Here is a 22,801-nt window from a genome sequence, read left to right as displayed (position 1 = left end):
ACTCATCTTTCATTGAAACATTGAAACTTCTCAAATGTCATTCATAACAGTTCTTTAACTTCAGTAAACTGTCCTGAATATGAATGATATATTGTAGAACATGAACAGTTCTTCTGAACATGCTTCTCTTGCCTACTTGCTTCTTTGTGTCACCTTTTCTTTTACCAACTGCAACAACTGCACAGAAGATAATGAACAGCTTGGTAGCAATCGCCATCCTTTTTTGTTGTTCATGTCCGGGTGTTCATGTCTTTTATTATTGCATGAAAATCATGACATTTACATATGGAAGAAAGTACCGGGAATGCGAGCGCAACAAAATCAACTGCTACCGGACTGTTCAGTGAGACACTATTAATTTATTTATTATACAAAAACCATGGGATACAGTGCAAATGTGACTGCAAAACAAATAAATAAATATCATTTTCTGACACTGAGCTGACACTAGATATGAGAGGCACAGAGCTTTCACTCTCATTCACACCTACAATAGGTTTAAAAGCCAATACAGCAATCAGAAATAGGGAAGGGGCGGGCCTTGGGGCTAGGCGGCTAAATTCAGCACCCGCCAGTAGATGTGAGTGGAAGTTCTGCATCCTGGACCAAAGCACATACAGCCATCCTCACTGCCACCCGACACACGGCTGCACAGCACGATTGCAGTTCTGTGTGGCAACCGGGTGTGGCACTCCACCCAGGACTTTGACCTCTACACTGAGTCACACAAACTGGCCCCTCGGTTCATTGGGACATTCCGGATTCTGTCATCTCAACCCTGTCACATATGCCTCTAGCTCACTTCGTCCACTCGAGTGTACCCCTTCTTACACGTCAGCTGTTTCAAATTTTTCATCACATCCCTATTCCATCCACTGGCTCCTGATCCGCCGCCTTCCCGGATCATCAACGGGGGCCACATCTACCATCTCCCACCACCCATCCTCAACACCTTCTATAGAGGATCCATTGAGAGCATTCTGACCAGCTGCATCACTGTCTCGTTAGTCTTTCTCCATGGCCTCACCGAACTCCTCCCATGCCCGAGATTTGCCACTGCTGCTCCCCGCTTGGCCATCTGGTACCTGTCTGCTGCTTTTGAAGGCCCACATACTAGCCATGCCCCATAGGCCTCCTTCTTGAGCCTGACTGCTCCCCTAACCTCTGGTGTCCACCAGCGTGTACGGGGGTTATCGCCACAACTGGCAACGGCCACCTTGCAACCACAGCTAGCAACAGCCACCTCAACAATCGCAGCGCGAAACAAGGTCCGTTCAGACTCAATGTCCCCCACTGCTCTCTGGATGCGGTTAAAATTCTGCCAGAGGTGGGTATTGAAGACCATCTTGACAGGTTCTTCTGCCAGCCATTCCCAGCAGACACTCACTATGCGTTTGGGTCTGCCAGTTCTACGTGCCATCTGATCAACAGGTGGTGATTGGTTGACAGCTCCACTCCTCTCTTCACCCGATTGTCCAAAACAGGTGGCTGCAGGTCAGACGATTACAAAGTCAATTATCGTCCTGAGACCTAGGCTGCCCTGGTATCCCCCGGGGTAAACCCCAACCAACAGGCTGAGAGTCTTGGGGCTAACAAAAACCCAACCCCAGCCCTCCGCCTCTTACCAGGAGCAACTCCAGCAAATGAGAGTGTACAACCTCTCTCAAGGACTTGGGTTCCAGAGCCAATGCTATGTGTCGAGGTGAGTCTGATTATCTGGACGCTCAACCTCTTCCACAAGCTCCAGCTCCGTCCCAGCCAGAGAGGTGACGTTCCATGTCCCAATAGCCAATTTCCTTGTCCGAGGATCGGACTGCCAAAGCTCCCTCCTCGGTCTGCCACCCAATCCAAATTGCACCAGATCCTTCATGTTAAGGATGCACCGATTCCATTTTTTTGGAAAACGAGTACTTTCATTTCAGTACTCGCCAATACCAATACATAGTTCTTATAAAATAAGAAAATATGATAATAAAAACATGATATAAATTTACAGGTAACAGCTTCAGTCATACAATTTAGTAAAAAAAACAAGGGAATTAAGAACATTTATTTTTAAATGAAAAAAATGTTACAGAATAAATAATTATAAAAAAATTAAAACGTTGACAGTGCAACTCTCGTCTATCCACTGGGAAGTTAGGCTAATTAGCGACACGGGGCTAACATTGTCTGTCCAAATATCTGTGGTGAAACTAAACGCAGATGAGGCTTGCAGTAGGTGCTTGAATACATTTTAGGTGCTTGAATAAATTACTTGTGTTGCCTCTCTGGATACGGTGAGCCCTTGTTATGTCTTGGATGATTGGGAGAATGAGGCTAAATTTCGCTGAGCACAATTTGCAGTCTGCCTTTGTTTTGTCATCTTCATTCACTTTGAAATACTTCCACATGACTGACATGTCTCACCTCGACCTTCTCCCTGCTCTGAGCTGGGGGCGGGCACTCGGCGCCTGTGATTAAACATAGATTTCTCAGACCATGGTATCGGTCCCCAGTATTGGGGGACTTTTAACGAGTACAAATACTTTAGAAAATGTGGTATCGAGGTGCATCCCTACTTCATGTTCTTCCTGCGGGTGGTGGGTCTGCGGTTGGATGAGCCCATGTATCCGGTTTGGGCTGGGCCCAGCCGTGCCCCATGGGTAAAGGCCAGGCCACCAAGCGCAAGCTCACGGGCCCCAACCCCGGGTAACCCTACGTGCCAGGTACACTGAATCTTTGTTGTTGCTTCCATGAAAGATCTTCTGAAACATTGTTTTGTCTCACCCTTTACCTAAGACCAATTTGTCATGGGAAACCCTATCAAAGCCTGCCCCAGACAACATAGCTCCTAGGATCATTAGGGCTCTCAAACCACAATCAGGTGATGGTTCAAGGAGGAGATGTCTCAATATTGAACTCAGTAATTGCAATATGACTTTTTTTTTCCCCAAATCATGCAACCCTGAAATAAGTAACCAAAAATTTCAGTCCCTGGCTTATGGCTTGCTGCAATACAGGTACTATTAATTTGGTAACATTTGGAAGAAAATCCATATGACACAGAAACCAACACCAGTGAAATTGATTTCATCCAACTCTAAGTTGTAAAGAAGAACCGTGTGGTGGGTGAGAGAACTGAGTGTAGAAAAACTCTTAGAAAACAAAAATGAGAAGAAAGAGGTAAAGGGAGAGAAAGGGAGAAAGAGGCAGAGCCATGAGAAATGAGATGATAGAGCAGGCTCGAAAACCAGAAGATCCGGTTTCGATGGAAAGACAGCTGGGAAAGAAAAAGTAAAGAAAAATGTCCCTTCCCCACATGTGAGCAGACCTTTATACCCCTGGCCTACAGGAAGTTGTCACTGGCCTACAGGAAGTTGTCACAGACCAATCAGAACCTGTTGTTTCTGATGTCACGCCCCCTGGTGCCTCCCATCCTGACAGCCGACACTTCACACGTTCGGCTCGGGGGCCTCCCGTCTGCGCAAGACAAAGAGGGTAGGCGGTCCCGACGGCCAACACTTCACATGTGAAACAGAGGTGTTGAATCTTCATGCACAACAATTTGCACAGGAATGTCACATTTCTCCTTGTAGACGGTCGCTATGCAAAACAAAAGCATGGTCCTGCTATGCCCAATCTTACAAAGTCAAACATGCTTTTTACAATCACAGTAGTGTTTGATGCTATGAGATGTTACATGGGCGCTGCATTGTTGTTGTTAAATGTTTCTCTACTTGCACAGAATGTATCCTTTTAGGTATTTTCCCCCCCAAAATTTACTTCTTTTCAGCATTTGCCTAAAAAAATCATATAAAACTCACAGGCCTTATTAACATTAAACTTTTATATATAGTCCAACAAGTTTTAGACCCTTGCAATAGGACAAACAAAAGCAGGGTTGCAGACATTCAAAATGAAACAAGGTTCACAGTCTCAGACAGCAGAAGCTGCCTCATTTATATAGGCAAGCATTGCATCGGCTGATTGTAGCAGATGAGTGCAGTTGATATCCATGATGGGAGCTGAGAGAGGAGACAGGTGAGGGTAGACAAGGCAGACAGGCTGAGGGCATGAAACATCAGCTTCTTCCAATTGCAGAAAGCCAAAAGTTATTGTCAAGCCCTAAACCACCTGCAATCGTCAAAAGAGCAGATGCCACCAGGAAAACCTACTTTTGATACAGTAGGAGTAGAAAAACCACATTCCTCAATTTAATCCACCAAGCTATATCCCTCATCTGTACTAAAATACCAAATGAAATCCACTAACTTACTCTAAATGTACTTTTCATTTTCCAAAGGTGACTGCTGCACATTAAGAGTTTAAAAGTTGACGGAAATCAACAGTTGTGGGATGACAAATTGTAGATTATTTTAAAAGCTATTTCTTCTCAACTCAACCCTCTTTTCCAGATGGTACAGTGACAGAGCCTGACATGTCAGCCAGTTTCTGTCCTGACCACAAGGCACCCATGGTTCTGTTCCTGGACAGAGTGTACGGTATAGAAGACCAGGCCTTCCTGCTGCACCTGCTGGAAGTGGGTTTCCTGCCCGACTTGCGTGCCTCTGCCTCTCTGGATACGGTGAGCCCTTGTTATGTCTTGGATGATTGGGAGAATGAGGCTAAACTTTAGTAGAAGCATTATCAATTTAGGATGTAACCTAGTTTAGCAGGATGCAACCTGGTTTAGCAGGACCAACACTTATTTGTTTTCTCTTATATTTGTACTGCCATATAAAATTGGGTCACCTCGTCTGACAGGCTCAGTTGTTTTGTTATAAACACTAAAAAAGGACTGCTACGATTTTATGAAAGTGAAGTGGTTTTCATCGTGAAGCACAGAAAGCACAGCACACAGTGTGTCCTCTGCATTTGACCCATCACAGATGAGTGAAAACGGATCTCTATATAAAACAGGAAACAAAAGAATACATCAGGCCAGCCTAGATACACTGCTATAGGTGCACATAGTCAGGATGTCCTTTGCTACCCGTTGATATTTTTTTTATTGCGCGATAAGAGTCTCACGTTAACGCAGCGCGTTTTAATCGCCTGATAGGAGTCTCACGTTAACGCAGCACGTTAACGGCAATAACGGCCCACCACTAGTTTCCATATATTTGTGAGTGTGTGTCTTTCATATTTGCAGTTCAGTCAGTGTGTGGGATATTTTGTATAGATATGGCAGACTTGGATTTGAGTAAAAAAATGCAAATGTGCCAGGCCTCACAGGTAATGGGTTCTTCAGGTAATGGGGAGTGACACATTTACAAATGAATGGGAGCCAATTGTTGGTTATTGAGTTCTTTGTTTCAAATCAAGGGGCCATTTGGCCTACCTCTGGTAGGGCTGAGGGGGTCAGGAAAACCTGGGAGTTCTAGTGTTAAGTAAGACAAGAAGGAGGCAAAGATCACACTCAGTGGTCTAGAGACCTGGAACACTGACAACTTGTTGTGGGCTTAACAGCTGTGTTTTTTTCTGTAGAAAAAAACATTGAAATATGCATATTGTTAATTTGTTTATTGTGTTTGTTTATTTATTATTATTTGTTTATTTATTTGTTTGTAATAATTGGAAATAGATTATTTAATGTCTACATTTAAAATTGAGCAATTTGAGAGAACCCTAAATCAGTGTTTATTGTGGTGTGCAAACAGGATGCACTGCGGACCACCGAGACAGCTCTGGCGATGAACCGTTATATTGGCTCAGCCATGCTCCCCCTGCTGACCCGCTGTGCCCCCCACTTTGCTGGCACTGAGCACCACGCCACCCTCATCGACTCCACTCTCCACACCATCTATCGGCTTTCCAAGGGCCGTGCTCTCACCAAGGCCCAGCGTGATGCCATTGAGGAGTGTCTGCTGGCCATCTGCATGTAAGAGGCTTCACTGCTGAAGCGCCTCTGTATAAGCTGTTCTCATTATTGACCTAAGTGGGCCTGCCAAATTAGCCCAATAAAAATAACTTTATTTTAAAAAGTCTTTATCCAGGACATAACTAAGGACGAAGACTTTCAACACAAATGGAGGATTCTGAAAATTGTGACTCAGCTCTCCTAAACCACTTTTTATAAGTCCATTGAACCAATTAAAAATGTCCACTCACCCATTCGTGCCAATGTGCATTTATGGCCACCCATTTGAAGAGTGTATGTGAGACTTTGGGAATGGAATAGGCAATATACAACATACTATTAATATAGAGCACTGTCACCATTTCTTATGGCCAGATTGGGTTTTCGCCATATTGTATTGATGTTCAAGTTGGTTCACAGCCCTGCCTCCATCCCATCCTGATTATTACCTGTCACAGTCATTAGACGTTATTGATGATTATTTATGCCTTCTTAGCATTTGATTGAAATAGAAACAAGTTGGGAGCAGGTAGAAAAGCAGTACATTGTATATATTGTAATGTATACATTGTAATGGTCTGATTCATTTAGTACTTCTACTTAATTCAGTGGCAGAATAAGCATAAGCTTAACTCAGCATGAATAAATTGACTGTGTCTCTGCAGGTACCTGAGACCCTCCATGCTACAGCCTTTACTTCGTCGACTGGTGTTTGATGTGCCTCTACTCTCTGAGTACTGCAAAATGCCTCTGAAGGTTAGGCTTGATTTTATCTCTCTTATCAAAACCATCTGCTCCCTCCCAGCTGTAGGGGATTCTCTGTCTCAATCTAGCTCTTTGCAGTTGGGATCAGGTCCCCAAATATGATGATTCCACCGGCATTATGTCTTCTGTCTTATCATTGCCAATACTGACTCCTCCTCTTTTTACATTAATCAATCCCCCTTCTTCTGAGCCTGTTCTTCATCCATGGGGATGTTGTGGAGGAGTTTTTCTGTGCTCCAGTTGTTCACAGCTGAAATTTTATTTCTGCTTGATTAGTGCAGCATAATGATAAGTGATTTGAAGCGAAACACCTTTCAAACACCTACTGCACTGAATTTTCTTTGCTCTTGGTTTAATGTTGTTTAGTGTTTTTTTCTGTCTACTAGAAATCCTTCCACAATGTTCCAAACTGCCCCAAATGTTTGTTCATCAACAGCTATTAACTAATCACTATGAGCAGAGCTGGAAGTACTACTGCCTACCATCTGGGTTGGGGAGTTATGGCATGGCCTCAGAGGAAGAGCTGCTCCTCACAAAGAAGATCTTCTGGGGAATCTTTGACTCCCTCTCCCAAAAGGTGAACTGGTTAAAAACACATTTTAATGATGCAATACCTTATATCATATTATATTCCTAGTTTGTTTATCACAACCTTAAACTAAGGTTTGAATAAATAAATGAATCTACAGTATAGGTTTGGATGTGTTTAAGCATGTGCAAATCTGAAATCTACAAAAAAAAAATGTAAAAGTGGAAGCTGTGGATTGAGAGATAGGTTGTCATGTGACTCCGATGCGAGACATTGATAACATGAGGGGCTGTGTGCATATTGATCTGCCCCACATGGCCGGGAGACTCACCACCCGGCTGATCATTGTGATGCAACCAGCTGGGTCTGTCGTCACCACCACCATGACCCCAACATCCTGGTGCTTCTGATCTGGAGTCAGCACAAAGAAAAAAACCTCTGCGGTTTTATGGATCCAGGATTCGCTCTTCGACACCAAATCCCACTCGAACCCCTACCCAGACCACTGACCATCACCTCTGTTGATGGCTAACCTGTGGCTTCTTGTCCTATTCACCTACAAATCTCTCTCATCCAATTATGCTCACCAGCAACAAATCCGGTTCTACATCAGCCCCAGGGCCACTTTACCTCTTCTCCTGGCACACCTCTACTGGAAGACTAGTTTTGTACTTGAGTGGAGTCCATACTGCCCTCAATGCTGGCAGCAACCTTCAGCCCGCAAAAGGCCAGTCTCCCATTGCCGGAGGCCACATACTGCATGACAGGCCGGTGTTGAAAAGACTGCTTGCCCACCAGCTGTATTGTAATCTGCAAAAGTATGCATTCCACCAGCATTGTGGCCCCTATAATAACAAATGCCATGTTTTCTGGGTTTGCAAATTTTTACTATCACTTCAACCGTGGCTACAGAGCAGTACTTACAAAGCCCAAGACCAAACTGTTCTGCATGACCCTGGCTGCCACCCACTGATTAAAATCTTTGTGTTATCAACACAGCTCCCATCCTTCACCACCCGGAACCGACACGCTAGTGGAAGCATCAGACGTGTGCACTGGTGCTGTCCTAATACAGCGTGGTCCAGACTAGAAATGTCATCCCTGTTGTTACTACTCCTGGAAGTTCAATCTGGGGGACAATGAGCTGCTGGTGGTGAAGTGGGCTTTGGAGGAGACACTGGTTTCAGCAGTGATAAATTGTTTTTGTCTAGACAGATCACCAAAACCTTATCATTTGTCAAAACAAACAACTACAGTGGGTTGTAAAAGTATTTCGCCCCCTTGAACTTTTCCACATTTTGTCACATTACAGCCTCAAACATGAATCTATTTTATTGGAATTCAAAGTACAAAGTGGAACAAAAATCATACATGATTCCAAACATTTTTTACAAATAAATAACTGAAAGTGGGTTGTGGATACACAGGTGGTAGTAGCCTAGTGGGTTAGACACTCACCTATGAACCAGAAGACTACCATTGTGTCCCTGATCAAGACACTTAACCCTAAGTTGCTCCAGGGGGACTGTTCCTGTAACTACTGATTGTAAGTCGCTCTGGATAAGGGCGTCTGAAAAATGCTCTAAATGTATGGATACCAGATATTGTTAGCAAGCCTGAACCAAGGCATTAGCCGCCCTCCTCATCACTACCTGTTGCTCTGTGACTTAGTACAACCGCCGCCATCCCATCTGACTGCGGTTTTGTGTCATGCATTGGGTGTGGCTGGCCACTGACAACATGCTCTTACATGCACTTACGAGTCCAGGAAACTGTCACCCCACTACATCAGACACTTCCATGTCATTGGTTGCATCAACCCAGTCACTTACCACCAAGTTACAGCTGGTAACACATGCTGACATGGCAGGGAATTTTTCAGGCCATATATGTCTCTAAGGACTTCAGATACATGCAAACACCATATATTTAATTGTATTAGTACCTTGAAATGTACTACAATTACAATCTTGGTGCTTTTGTTGACAGGTTTGTTATCGTTCTGACACACAGTGGGCTCCTTAATCAGCAGAATTCTCTCTATTATATGGTGTCTGAAATTTTCATTTATATAAAATTATTATACACTAGTAGTATATGGTGCCCAGGGTGAACTCCTGCTGTGGCCTCTGACCAAAGCACCATGGGTCAGGTAGTTTATTTTAAGGCTCTCTTTATGTATGGTATATTACAAATATTACAAAGTTGCTCAGAATGTGTTGCCATTTAAACATGAACACCTGAACAGAGCTGCTCTGGAAGTGAGCAGGATAAGTAGGCATCCGTGCTGTTCAATGGAACAATGATTGCAGCTGGCTCATGCTACAGTGGGCACCCAGCAGAAGAAGGTTCATTATAGATGGAAAACAAAGAGCAACTCCTCTGAAGAGACAGGATTCTGAAGCCTTGCCCTTGTGTTTCTAAGTTTCACCCCACCTCTCCTTCTCGCTCTGCAGAAGTATGACCAGGACCTTTTTAAAATGGCCATGCCCTGCTTGAGTGCTATTGCAGGGGCACTTCCCCCTGACTACGTTGACTCCTCCATCTGCAGCACCACCCTGGAGAAACAGACCTCCATAGACCCGCAGGGAAACTTTGACCCTAAGCCCATTAGCACAACCAAGTGAGTAGAAGAAGAATGACATGTCCCTAGGAAATTCTATTTGCATCACAATCATCACTACAATAACATTTTCCACCACTGACAGTGTGAGGCTACATTTACACATGGATTTGTTGTCATATTACATTAGGGCAGTGGTGGCCTAGCGGTTAAAGATGCGGCCCCGTAATCAGAAGGTTGCTGGTTCGAATCCCGATCCGCCAAGGTACCACTGAGGTGCCACTGAGCAAAGCACCGTCCCCACACACTGCTCCCCGGGCGCCGGTCATGGCTGCCCACTGCTCACTCAGGGTGATGGGTTAAATGCAGAGGACAAATTTCACTGTGTGCACCGTGTGCTGTGCTGCTGTGTATCACATGTGACAATCACTTCACTTTATTTATTATACTTTATATAAACCTAAGATTTTCTAATCTGGTACTGAGTTACTCAGTTCTCAGTTTTTTTTTACTTCTGTTCATTTATCTCCTCATTGCTCATAACTTCAGAATATGACCACAACTATTTTGACTCATGACACAGAAATCATTTGAGCTGCTGTACATTAGACATTAGCCAGAATTCCTTTTATAATGTTCGCTTCTTTTTCTCCTCAGTATCTGTCTTCCTGAGAAGCTGGAGTACGTTGCCAGCAAATATGCTGAGCACTGCCATGATAAATGGTCTACAGAGAAGGTAGGACATTGACCAAAACCAATACCAGGATCAGCCCTTGTCTTCTCATGCCAGAAAAATGCTGTAATTCTCATTCTACTATCATAGTTGTCTCTTTTCTGATGCAGATTCTTTTGGGATGGAAGTATGCAGACTGTATTGATGAGAAAGCGAAAACACACCCTCTACTTAGAATCTACAAAGGCCTTACAGAGAAGGTGAGGCACACACATGTTTGGTATAGTGTGACAAATCTATCATTGGTAGGCTTTTTCATGGAGAAAATGGCATCCCTTGCATATGTTAGCAAACAAAATTAACCAAAACTACAAATCAATAATGTCGTGATTGACACTCATTTTAGGCAACCTGTTAAGTAGCAATAAAAAGCAAAAGGCCAATGCTAATGTCATTAAATACTAGTTATATTAATGACATATTGTCTACATATTGTTACAGATAATTAAAACATCTCCAACTGGCTCAAACATAGACAGATTTCCTCTGTCCTCTGTATTTATCCATCATGAGCAATGGCCAACCAAAAACCCTAGAACAACAACCACAGAAATCAAAACTATTTTTAAACTATGGTCACAATAGTTAAGAGGTAAATTAAATATTTCCCGGGAGGCAGTCCCGGCAGCGCAGTTGCTGGATGGCGACTTCTTGTCGCCCTCTTCCACCAGTCACAGCATTGCTTCTCGCCACGGCCCCGTATCACCGGGGAATAAACCGCTCAACCAGCTCTTGGGGGTCGTATCCCGGTCCTGGCACATCTTGTCACGGAACTCCCTGAAACCCACGGACGGTCCGTGGTGGGACATACTGGGAATGGGATTTTAATAATAACAATGTAAAAACTAATAAAATGTTGGCTAATAACAGGGGAAAAAGAGGGAGAAAAAAAACAAACCCGCAGGCGTGTGGCGATTGCCAAAACTGAAAACACTACTCCTACGTTGCACGGTCTACATAAAATGTCGCAGCCTCCGAATGGCTGCTCAGAAGCACCTTATAGCCGCCCTGCTGTCATGCAGATTGGTGCCAGGTGAGTCTCCAGCTGCACCTAATCGTGACAGGCAGAATGCACATGAATCTTTAATTTTTAACTTCCAGGAAAAGGAGATATATCGCTGGCCAGTGAGAGAATCTCTGAAATGCATGCTGGCTATGGGCTGGAATATTGACCGAACCAAAGATGGGGAGGCCATGTTCCAGCAGCGTGAGAATGAGAAGATCAGAAAGATCTCCCATGTATCTCAGGTACTTACTGGAAAGACACAACCCTTCACAGGCAACCCTTCTCAAATCACAAAATTAGCCAAACTACTTTCCGAAAGAACAGTGAAAATTATCTGAGTTATTGGTCTAAAGTTGTCTAATCTAAGTGGGTTTACTGATATCTTTTGGTTTCTGGATGTCACCAGGGCAATGGTTTTAACCCAAGTCCATTGGACACAAGCAATGTGGTTCTGTCCAGAGAATTACAGGTCAGTACTGATGTCTGACAAGGAAATTGTAATGGCTTGGCCTGGTAATTGCCTACTGTTTTATTTATTTATTTATTGGCTTGATAATTCTCAAGACTTGTATTACAATACTGAGGATTGTGTGGTATAAAGTTAATAAAAGGTGTAAGTGATGTGTGTATGTTTTAAGGGAATGGTGGAGGTGGTGGCAGAAAATTACCACAACATCTGGGCCAAGAAGAAGAAGAATGATCTAGGAAACAGAGGTTATTAATCAAACACAGACACAGAAAGAGGGTGAAACATTAAAGTTTCCATTAAGCCTCTCACTGGCAAAACTCACACAGAGAGACCGATGATCCAGCAGAATTTCAACAAACATAATGAGTCTCAGTCCTGAGCTGTGTAGCTCTTTTAACACACCATCTGGTCTTTGCAAGTGCTGTCTCTCTTCCTCACACACACACACACACACACACACACACACACACACACACTATTAACCCTCACTATGTTTGAATACAAATATGCAATTGTGAACACTGATGCATGGTATCTGTGTTGAGTTGATGTGTGTGCACGTTTGTTTGTATGTGGATGCAGGGGGAGGGACACACCCATTGCTGGTGCCCTACGATACCTTGACAGCTAAAGAAAAGACCAAAGACAGAGAGAAAGCCCAGGACTTGTTCAGATTCCTCCAAATCAATGGTTACTCCATCACTAGGTATGTGCATGTGTGTGTGTTTGTGTTTATCTGTATGTTTTCCATGTGTGTTTAGCCATCTCTGCTATGCCTCTTTTAGGGGTTTGAAGGATATGGAACAGGACTCCCTTTCCATGGAGAAGAGGTTTGCCTACAAGTTTCTCAGGAAGTTACTGAAATATGTCGACTCAGCTCAGGAGTTCATCGCTCATTTGGGTAAGAGAAGCAGCCCTACATTCAGTGACCATAGTAGGATGACCGTTATAGGTAAACTGGTTTTTATTACGGGTGAAGGGTAGGCCTCAGCAGAGAGTTCACAGCATCTCACTGTTCAACTTGTAATTTGTTTCCAACCACCCTGTCAATGTGTAGAGGCCATGGCTATCAGTGGAAAGATGGACAAGTCACCACATGAGCAAGAAATCAAGTTTTTTGCTAAGGTAATGAAAAAGTGTGATTTTTAAACTTGTTATTGTTTGTTTTGGTTTTCTCAGGAAAATAAATAAAAAAAAAGATTGCTACAAAACTGATGATGATACTAACTGTTATCCTAATTTGACATTTATGACAATAATCTTTACTTAGTTGAGTTCACTTGTCACTGGTTCACTGATTATAATGTGTTCTTTTAAAAATCAGTTAAGGAAAGTGTCACAATGGCACAGTAGGGCAGGGCAAAAAAGATGACACAAACATGTGACTAACGAAAAAGGGGAATTAATAACAAAAAAACACAGAACCGAGACAGGAAAATGACCAATGATTTGATTCTTGAACATGACACATGAGTTATATATAAGATTATCCATCGGAATGTTTCGTTTCAGTAGAAGTCAAATACACTAGAAGTGTATTGTGACATCAGTGAGTATATTGTCAAACCCTACAGATGTCATTAATACATGCTAAGTGCCTCACTGATTCCATACTGATTTCTGATTAACAGATACCTGTAGAAAAGTTCCATTAATACGCCACCAACACGGTTTCTAGGACATAAGGACATAAGATTTTACCAATGCATTAATTTCCTCTGTATTACACTCAGGGTTACAATGACAACGAGTGGAATGCATCAGGCTTCTTTACTGTCAAATGAAAGTAGATATAACATACGTGAAACACAGTCAAATATGGTGACTGACATTTTTATCATGATGATAAAAATTTCATTTTTTAGACTGTTGGATCTGGTCACACTGATATTTACACATTTTCCTTTTTGCCTCTGCAGGTCCTGCTTCCCCTCATTGACCAGTATTTTAAGAACCACTGTCTCTATTTCCTGTCCTCTCCCAGTAAGAATCTGAGCAGCAGTGGATATGCCTCCAACAAGGAGAAAGAGATGGTCACCAGGTGAAGACCAAAAGAACTTGGACAAATTCTGACTGTGCTGACATACTGTTTATCTTATTGGCATAATTAACACCAAAATAACAAATGTGCACCATAAAGGGCTTTTTCCTTTCTCTGTTCGCTCTTTCAGCCTGTTCTGTAAACTGGCAGCTCTTGTCAGACACAGGATATCACTCTTTGGTAAAAGCTTCTTGCTTTCCTTTCTTCTACTGTGCCCATCAGTCCATTTTTTTGGATCAGGTTAAATGAGATTTGTTTTAATTCCAGGGAGTGATTCAGCCACAATGGTCAGTTGCCTGCATATCCTAGCCCATACCCTGGACACAAGGTACAAAAAAACACAACATTTTATTTTCAGTTTACTTTTTTTCTGCCCTCTGAATTTATCTGTGTCATTCATATTAATACATCATGCACTGTATCTGTTCTGTATGGTGCTGTATGAACAGTGGCAGTATGTCAATGGTTTGCGATGTCCACTGTCACCATGTTTCAGTTTATGAGCTGCCATCCACAAACAGTGATCTGGGGACAGATCTTTGTATAAGAGTGAAGAAACGTGAGGTTCTGTTGAGTGTCATCTGTGTAGCAGTGGTATGTGAATCCATGTCAGGATTATAGATCAAGTGTAGAGTGAGAATTGCCCTGAGGAGGACCATTGGAGAGTCTAAGTGAAGAAGATAAGAATCCCTTCCACATTACCTGGCATGACCGATAAACAAGGGGTAGAGCAGGTTTAGAGATGGAGATAAACACAGGAGCAACACCTGCTTGTGTGATGTATTGTGACAAGTATCAAAGAGGGTTTGTTTTTTCTCAACTATGTTAACTACAGTTACACAATCACATATTTGTGTAGCCCAGGAGTTTGTGCCCATAATGAGAGCTCCAGCTGCCATTAAATTGGAACAAAATATTTAATTTTAACTTAGATCTATCTTAGTACTCATTTAGACAAATCTCTTATTTTGGGGCTCTGATTCCCCATAATGAGGTTAATGGAACGCTGGTTGTAAAATTAGGTTGTGATTTGCAGGGATTTTGCAGGTCTTATCAGTTCTTCATTTAACGTTTAATGTTCATTGTGATCCTCCACAGTTATTTACTCTGGTGTTTTGTCCCCCCCACTCAGGACTGTAATGAAATCTGGCTCAGAGCTGGTGAAGGCTGGTCTGCGGACATTCTTCGAGAACGCAGCAGAGGACCTTGAGAAAACCCTGGAGAACCTCAAACTGGGGAAATTCACACACTCCCGTAGCCAGATGAAGGGTGTGTCACAAAACATCAACTACACCACAGTGGCCCTGCTGCCGATCCTCACTGCCCTCTTTGAGCACATCACTGAGTATCACATTGGAGTGGACCTGCTGTGTGAGTCACCCCCTACTGTCCAAACATGAGAACATCTATTGAAAGAAAATGCATGAAATTCAAATACAGTGTCTTATATAAATAGTAGAATCAAGTAAAATGCTTTTGAAAATATTTCTTCTGTAAAGCACTGTAAAAATCATCCACTACTTCCTTGTAGTACAGTTGGTAGGTGCATATCTCCAGGCAATCCGTATGTAGACAGCTGGAATGAGCATTTGATCTGTTTATTGTAAATTGAATGATTCTATTAAATTACTTTATATTACAATAAGGCCTGCACTAGGCACATGTTTTATTCATGTGGCCTGTACCCATATTGTATTCTTTTAACTTTTTAAGAATCAGTTTTACAGTTTCATGTTATTGTCTGTATCAACTTAGTTGAACTATAATGCTGTTACATTGCTGTTTAAAAATGTGTGTGTATGTATCTCTCAGTTGTGTGCAAAAGGTTTATATTTATGCTTTTGTGATTATTTGATGTTTTTAGTGGATGATGTCCAGGTGTCCTGCTATCGAATCCTGACCAGCCTCTACTCCTTAGGAACTGGAAAAAATATTTATGTTGAAAGGTATTTTAATCAGGAATAAGGTGATTTGTATATGCTTATCAAAATGAAAATGAGTGATTGTCATTGTGAAACAGAGCACAGCACGCAACGAAATATGCGCTCTGGTTTTAACCCCTTTGTGAGCAGTGGGCAGCCATGAAATGTGCCTAGGGGATAGTGTGTGGGGATGGTGCTTTGCTCAGTGGCACCTTAGTGGCACCTTGGCGGTTTGGGATTGGAACTGGCAACCTTCTGATTACAGATCAGTTTCTTTTGCCCCCCCTACTATGCAATTGAAATGGTCTATTACAAATGAGTTCATGCAGTATATAAACTGCATTGATGAACATTTAAATACATTTTTAGATCACTCTCTCTCTCACACACACATGAGATGTATATTTCCTCTCTTGTAGGCAGCTCCCAGCTCTTGGTGAGTGTTTGGCCACCTTGGCTGGTGCAATGCCTGTGGCTTTTCTGGAACCTCAGCTAAACACACACAATCCCTGCTCTGTGTTCAACACCAAGACGGCACGTGACCGAGCCAGTAAGTTTAAATATGCTTTTCAAGAAAACAGTTCGATCACAGTTTAAACTGTCAGCTCATTGTCCAGTTAGAGCTGTAGCATCATCAGATTCTTGATTATATTCAGACCTAATATTCTCTCATCATAAAGTTCTAGGCATGGCAGACTCCGTGGCAGATATGTGTCCTGACATACCTCACTTGGATGGACTCATGAAGGACATCAATGACATGTCAGAGTCAGGGGCTCGTTACACTGAAATGCCCCATGTCATCGAGGTGGTTCTGCCCATGCTGTGCAGCTATCTGTCATACTGGTGGGAACGTGGTCCAGAGAACCAGGCTGAGGGGGGAACCACTATCTGCTGCACGACCGTCACTTCTGAGCACCTCAGTGTGATCCTGGGCAATATCCTTAAGATCCTTAACAGCAACCTGGGCATCGATGAGGCATCATGGATGAAACGGATTGCAGGTGCTTGATTAAAGAAGCAATGATCAGGAAAAAATATATATTGTTTATCAATTTCGTACAATTCCTGAGAGACTCTGAAAATTAGTTTTTACTGTCAATTTCCACCTGTACAATAAATAATACTGCATGTTTGAAGAAAGTTTTTGTGGACTTGCATTAAAGTCCTGAGAGGACACACAGATCATAAAAAAGATAATTTCTCTGTCATCTTTTTTTTTTATTAAACGAGCAGAGGATTGTTATGTCCCAGGTGTTATCTGTTAAAACTTATCCACTGGCATGGGAAGTGACTTGTTTCAACTGATATTTTCTCAGTTCATAGACCGTGCTTGTTCAAGAATAAATCTTCTGCGGAAACTGAAACCTCCTGAGATGTTCATTGTGTTTGCTGTGTTCCCTTGCAGTGTATGCACAGCCTATCATAAGCAAGGCAAGGGCAGACCTGCTAAAGACTCACTTCCTGCCCACTCTGGAGAAACTGAAGAAGAAGACGGTGAAAGTGGTGTCAGAGGAGGAGCTTTTGAAGGCTGACAGCAAGGGTGATACCCAAGAGGCAGAGCTCCTGATATTAGACGAGTTTGCAGTTCTGTGCCGGGACCTGTACGCCTTCTATCCAATGCTCATCCGTTATGTGGATAACAACAGGTAATTTTAGCATGATAATATGTACCCAACATGAACAAATGGTCATGTCTGAGTGCATGAAAAAAAAATCTGTTCTTTTGTGAGGTCAGAACAGTGTTATTTTAACATGTGCTCTGTTAAAGGTAATAATAATGAAATAAAAAAACCCGACCCTTTACCCTTCCCCTTAACAATTAGCCACAGCATTAAAAGCCCCTGTCTAATGTTGAGTTAAGCCACCTCAGAAGTACCTAGAGTAGATAAAGAGAACTCAATAAAAAAATTTATGAATATTATATTTCATTTTAATTTATTGAGGTCAGTAACTTGCAGCAATAACATCAACTTAAGGTTTTTGTTAGTCAGCCACTTACATGAACTGCTGATTTCGGGTCTTTATACAACACTTCTCATTCTTTTACTTTACTTTATTTTTTACTTTTAGTATTTTAGAAATACAACATAGAGATGTATGATATTTTATGACTTTATTACATTTTAATATTACATTAAATCAGTCTTGCTTGGTGCATTATGAAAACCCTTTACTTTTCTCAAGGTCCAGGTGGTTGAAGGAACCAGATGCAGATTCAAATGAGCTCTTCAGAATGGTAGCTGAGATCTTCATTCTATGGTGCAAATCACATGTGAGTTGTACATTCTTCAGATGTGGTCTAACATGAAAATTTATTTGATTTCATGTTCTGAACAGAGGCTCTGTTCTGTTTTTTTCCTTCCAGAATTTCAAAAGGGAGGAACAGAACTTTGTAGTTCAAAATGAGATCAATAACCTCTCCTTCCTAACTGGAGACAGCAAGACTAAGATGTCAAAGGTAAATGTAATTTTTGTTTTTCACACAGCACAAATCCAGTCAGGTTTACAAACTGCATGAACAACATAAAACATAGAGGAACCCCAGTTTTCATATAACCTGACTACAGGATACACCCAATGATCAATCAAACACAGAAGCACCTAAAAAAACATTACTGTACTGTGTATTCTGAGGCCTGCATATCTCTGACCTCCTCATTGTTTCTGAAGGAATTGCACATTATCCCCACTAGTGAAGCTGTCTGTAGATGTGCTTTACAGGCAGACAAACATAGGCCATCCCCATCCCCATAACTTCCTGCACATGAATTGTTTGAAGAGGCCATAGTGAGCACAGGGAAAGCTGGGCAGCATGATTTATCTTCAATTGGAAGAGTTGCTTGCTGTTATGTCTTTTGTTATTATAATATCTCCCTAATAATGATCAACAGGTAAAGATTATTTTAAATTATTTACCTTGACAGGATAGATTAATATGGAATTCCTCATTCTTGATGAATTTTCAATTACAGCAAATTCCCAGAGTGGTTTTATTGGTAAGAGTGCAAGAGTTCTAGCCATTAAGTGGTAGATGGGGATTTTATGTATGTGAAGGGTCTGTCCATTATGGTCTTTTAATAGAATTTCTGTGATTGGATGTGGCAGGGGTGTATCCTATTGTGGGACTCCCATATCATCAGAGCCAGCATGATTTATTATCTGTTAATTAAATGCTTAAGCTGAATCACTCCTTTATAAGAATATATATTGAACTTTCTATATGTAGTCTTTCAAGACTACAGCTAAGTCTTGTATACAACAGTTAGCACTACAAAGAAAATATATTTATATACATATTTATATATTTCCCAAGGCAGCATATCTATGAATTATTATAGAATCATACTTGATTGTAATTATTGTTATTATATTACAAAACTGCATGTGTGCAATTTCATACAATTCTGTCTCAAATGCACCCACATTGATCCTTTTTTTTTCAGAATAATCTTTAACTAATTTTTCACTTAGGTCATGACCTGTATATAGCATACAGTTAGATTTACATAATTTTTACACTACAACCCCAAGTCTGTTTTTTTGCAGGAGTAAATGTCACCAGTCTTTGCCTTTGATCTGTCTGACCTGTGTTCTCTCTCTCTAACACAGTCATTTCTGGGGAAGGCACACAGTGAGAGTGTATGGGCTATGTTCAACTTGTGTTCAAACTGGGCGCTTTATGTAACTGAGCCATTAAGGACCAGAACAGTGTTTTGTTACTTTGTATAAATTTCAACAAAACAAATAACAGCGTGACATTAGATTAAGGATCAAATAGTGTATTATAAGAATCTGAAGCAGAGCAGCTCTTCTGGTCTCCTGTTCGGGTCTTCTCAGTTACTTAATGCTCTCTGTATTTAACTATTATGTGTGGTTCATGTCTGAGTTCCTTACCCTGTGAGTCTGAGACATTTCTGTCAAATGTAATTTAAATGTAAGAGTTTGTAGTCGTCATGTTCTAGATATGTTTGAAATGGTTTGCAATCTGTGTTTTCTTATGAAATTAGGTGCCTAGGGCAGTGAATTCTCAACCCTGCTCCTGCATAAGCCTCCTTCGTGAAAGTTTTTTACTGAAAGCTGCCCCAGTCATTATACCATATTTTATTCTAACTGTTTGCATCTATTGTCAGTATTATGCAGCAAGCAAATGATTGATATCATTGAAGAGATTCTTGAGAGAGAGGGACTACAAGAATCTTTGAATCTTACATGCTTAAATACAAATTACCTGAAAATTATCACTGTACAAGGAATAAACACATTCACCACACCAAGCAATCTTTAGACTGTAGACCCGATCTCCTTTTGGGGGATCTATTTTTAATGAAGAAACTCTGGCAGTCTCTATAGGAGCAGGGTTAGGAAAGACTGCTGTAGTATATGAACCATATGTTGTGTTGTTTTCATGTGTTACCTGTGTTTTGCTTTATATGAAATGCTTATGAATTCAGTTTTATTTGTGTGAGCTGTGTTCAACTGTTTAGGAACCTCTTGTGAATGCTGCACTCATTGTCTTTCAGACTATGTTCAGACTTTGCTGTCTTTATTCCTTAGTTTGAATGTATGAGTCAAGTCCACTGATCTTGAGTTGTCCTGAATGGAGTTAGCCCTACTGGGATTTGCTAAGTGGTGTTTGCTCGGTATGAGTTGTACTGTATGAGCTGTTTGAACAACCCCCTTTGCCTGTCTGTAATCTGTTTTGTGTTGTGAAGAGGACGGCTGACAAGGTCACAGATTACTCACTGATCACTTTGCCCATCTCCATGGCTATCTCAATCAAATCGTCCTGTCACTGTGTCAGGGGGGTGGCAAACATGTCATTATAAATGATCAAATTCCTTTGTCTCTTACATTTAAATGACTGGGGCAGGTGATGGATCACTGGTCTGTGTTGTGTTTACATCAAGCACAGTGCCTAATTGTAAAATACTCTGTCAGAGTCATTCTTTTTGTTATGAAAAATGTGATTGTCACTACAGCACCAGCTGCTTTTCTGTTGTCTTGTCAACTCCATGTGTTTCCTGAATAATTCTTTGTTTTCATTAATGGGGTAAATTGCCATTTGTATTGTAGTTCATATTCAAGCTCTTCTTTAAGGCTTTAAAGAAGTGATGAGCCTGACAAACATTTCTCTACCATAAAGTATAATTTTGACAAAGGTGCTAACTTTATGGTAATACCAAATTGTCACATTTTTCCATTACTTTGCCATGATTCCATTATGTGGCATTAAATTAACGTGGGTTCAATTTGGATATTTTTAAAAGTTCTAACACATATCTGCTGCTTAGTCCTGGCACTTTGCCCCTGTCTCTACCACATCAGTCTTCTTCAGACATCTGATTGCTGTTCTTTGTGCACAGTCGGGTGGTCAGGACCAGGAGAGGAAGCACAAGAAGAGGCGAGGGGAGTTCTACTCAGTACAGACATCCCTTATTGTGGCAGCACTGAAGAAGATGTTGCCCATTGGCCTTAACATGTGCACCCCTGGTGACCAGGAGCTCATCTCATTGGCAAAGACCCGGTATGCCATGGTAAGGTACAGTGAAATATTATTTCAGTGAATATCTGGTTTTGGTAGATGCACTGAATATTGTGACCTACTCAAATTCCACAGAAAGACACTGATGAGGAGGTGAAAGACCACATACGGCGAAACCTTCACCTGCAAGAGAAGGTAATCTGCACTGATTTATAATCAATGCAGCTCAGATATTGATGAATGATTATTATTAATTTCTGGAATAAAAGTAATAGCACATGTATTTTAATCTATATTTTAATATATTTTACAAACATACACATACTCCAGTCTGAGGACCCCGCGGTGAGATGGCAGCTGAACCTGTATAAGGATGTGGTGGTAAAAAATGAAGAGGCACCAGACCCTGAGCGCATAGTCAGTCGAGTTCAGAGCATCTCGGCTGCAGTCTTTCACCTTGAGCAGGTTATCCGCAGTAATCATACATACTTCTATACTGACTATAAGTACATTCTGTGCCTGTAATACTTTATAATGGATCATAATGAAGTTTTCCTCTGAACACTGAGTGTGTATAAGAAATGTACCACTACTTAATGGAATAGGATGGAAATGCTTCTTGTCTGACTAAACACTGACATTCCTACGCTTTCTCCTCATTTCACAGGTGGAGCAGCCACTGAGGTCAAAGAAGTGCGTGTGGCAGAAACTGCTCTCCAAACAGAGGAAGCGTGCAGTGGTTGCCTGTTTTCGAATGGCCCCTCTATATAACCTGCCCAGGTAACCTCTTTCCTCGCCTCTGCTGTTCCTTTCACCTCTTAGTCAGTCCTCAAAGACTGTGTGAATCTTCTGTAAGTATTAGAATGTGTTCATTTGAGATTTGGCTTCAAAACTATACTCATTATGAACATCAATTCAAGTTTGATAGTGATACTAGTGTTTAGGCCCACCTCACTTTAGGCCACACCCCTTCAGAATGTAGAGGATCCATTAGATATTTAAGTGGGTCGTTTTTATCTTACATTCTCAGGTAGCAGGTAATGGTACCATCTGTTCTCCTGGGAAAGAAGCTTGGCCACCTCTACACATCACGATACGTTTTTATTTGTTCCAAGGAACAATAAAAGAGTTGTAATCTGTAAAAAAAAAAAAATATATATATATATATTATTATTTTTCTTTGAGGGTCATTTATCTGCTTTAGCACCATCTGTTTCTCTGGGCCAGGAACACTGCCTCATGAATCTTCAACCCTGATCCCAGGGTGTGAAGTGATCCCCATGTTGCCATGGCACTTTTCTTTGCACACAAACAGGAGTAATTTCAAGCCCTATTGGGCTATAACTCAATCTCAGCATCCCCACAGCTGAAGCAGCAGGGGACCCAATTATGGGTCAAACCTGGGATCCTCAACTTTTAAATGTTCTTTCATTTCATGAGTGATAA

The 22,801-nt window shown here is 41.6% G+C and overlaps 1 protein-coding gene across 22 annotated transcripts in view; it reads left to right on the top strand.

Moving 5' to 3' along the window:
- LOC114789246 (ryanodine receptor 3) overlaps positions 1–22,801 on the top strand; it is a 140,583-nt gene that overhangs the window by 98,849 nt on the left and 18,933 nt on the right. For 17 of the 22 annotated variants that reach the window (XM_028978487.1, XM_028978521.1, XM_028978549.1 and 14 more), the window contains 28 exons: positions 4,398–4,567; positions 5,643–5,863; positions 6,508–6,598; positions 7,044–7,184; positions 9,593–9,759; positions 10,357–10,435; positions 10,543–10,632; positions 11,534–11,680; positions 11,845–11,907; positions 12,077–12,152; positions 12,490–12,613; positions 12,693–12,808; positions 12,965–13,032; positions 13,827–13,948; positions 14,079–14,128; positions 14,216–14,276; positions 15,081–15,319; positions 15,813–15,894; positions 16,290–16,420; positions 16,551–16,874; positions 17,279–17,519; positions 18,058–18,145; positions 18,239–18,331; positions 19,483–19,512; positions 21,237–21,407; positions 21,491–21,550; positions 21,686–21,820; positions 22,023–22,135. In XM_028978487.1, coding sequence (XP_028834320.1) covers positions 4,398–4,567; positions 5,643–5,863; positions 6,508–6,598; positions 7,044–7,184; positions 9,593–9,759; positions 10,357–10,435; positions 10,543–10,632; positions 11,534–11,680; positions 11,845–11,907; positions 12,077–12,152; positions 12,490–12,613; positions 12,693–12,808; positions 12,965–13,032; positions 13,827–13,948; positions 14,079–14,128; positions 14,216–14,276; positions 15,081–15,319; positions 15,813–15,894; positions 16,290–16,420; positions 16,551–16,874; positions 17,279–17,519; positions 18,058–18,145; positions 18,239–18,331; positions 19,483–19,512; positions 21,237–21,407; positions 21,491–21,550; positions 21,686–21,820; positions 22,023–22,135 — 3,493 coding nt within the window. The remainder of the gene's footprint in view (positions 1–4,397; positions 4,568–5,642; positions 5,864–6,507; positions 6,599–7,043; positions 7,185–9,592; positions 9,760–10,356; positions 10,436–10,542; positions 10,633–11,533; positions 11,681–11,844; positions 11,908–12,076; positions 12,153–12,489; positions 12,614–12,692; positions 12,809–12,964; positions 13,033–13,826; positions 13,949–14,078; positions 14,129–14,215; positions 14,277–15,080; positions 15,320–15,812; positions 15,895–16,289; positions 16,421–16,550; positions 16,875–17,278; positions 17,520–18,057; positions 18,146–18,238; positions 18,332–19,482; positions 19,513–21,236; positions 21,408–21,490; positions 21,551–21,685; positions 21,821–22,022; positions 22,136–22,801) is intronic. The other 5 variants (XM_028978615.1, XM_028978632.1, XM_028978503.1 and 2 more) reach the window with 1 other exon arrangement.

The sequence above is a fragment of the Denticeps clupeoides genome, chromosome 1 (genome assembly GCF_900700375.1).
Source record: "Denticeps clupeoides chromosome 1, fDenClu1.1, whole genome shotgun sequence".
Lineage (NCBI taxonomy): Eukaryota > Metazoa > Chordata > Actinopteri > Clupeiformes > Denticipitidae > Denticeps > Denticeps clupeoides.
This window is presented reverse-complemented; position numbering and strand designations above follow the sequence as displayed.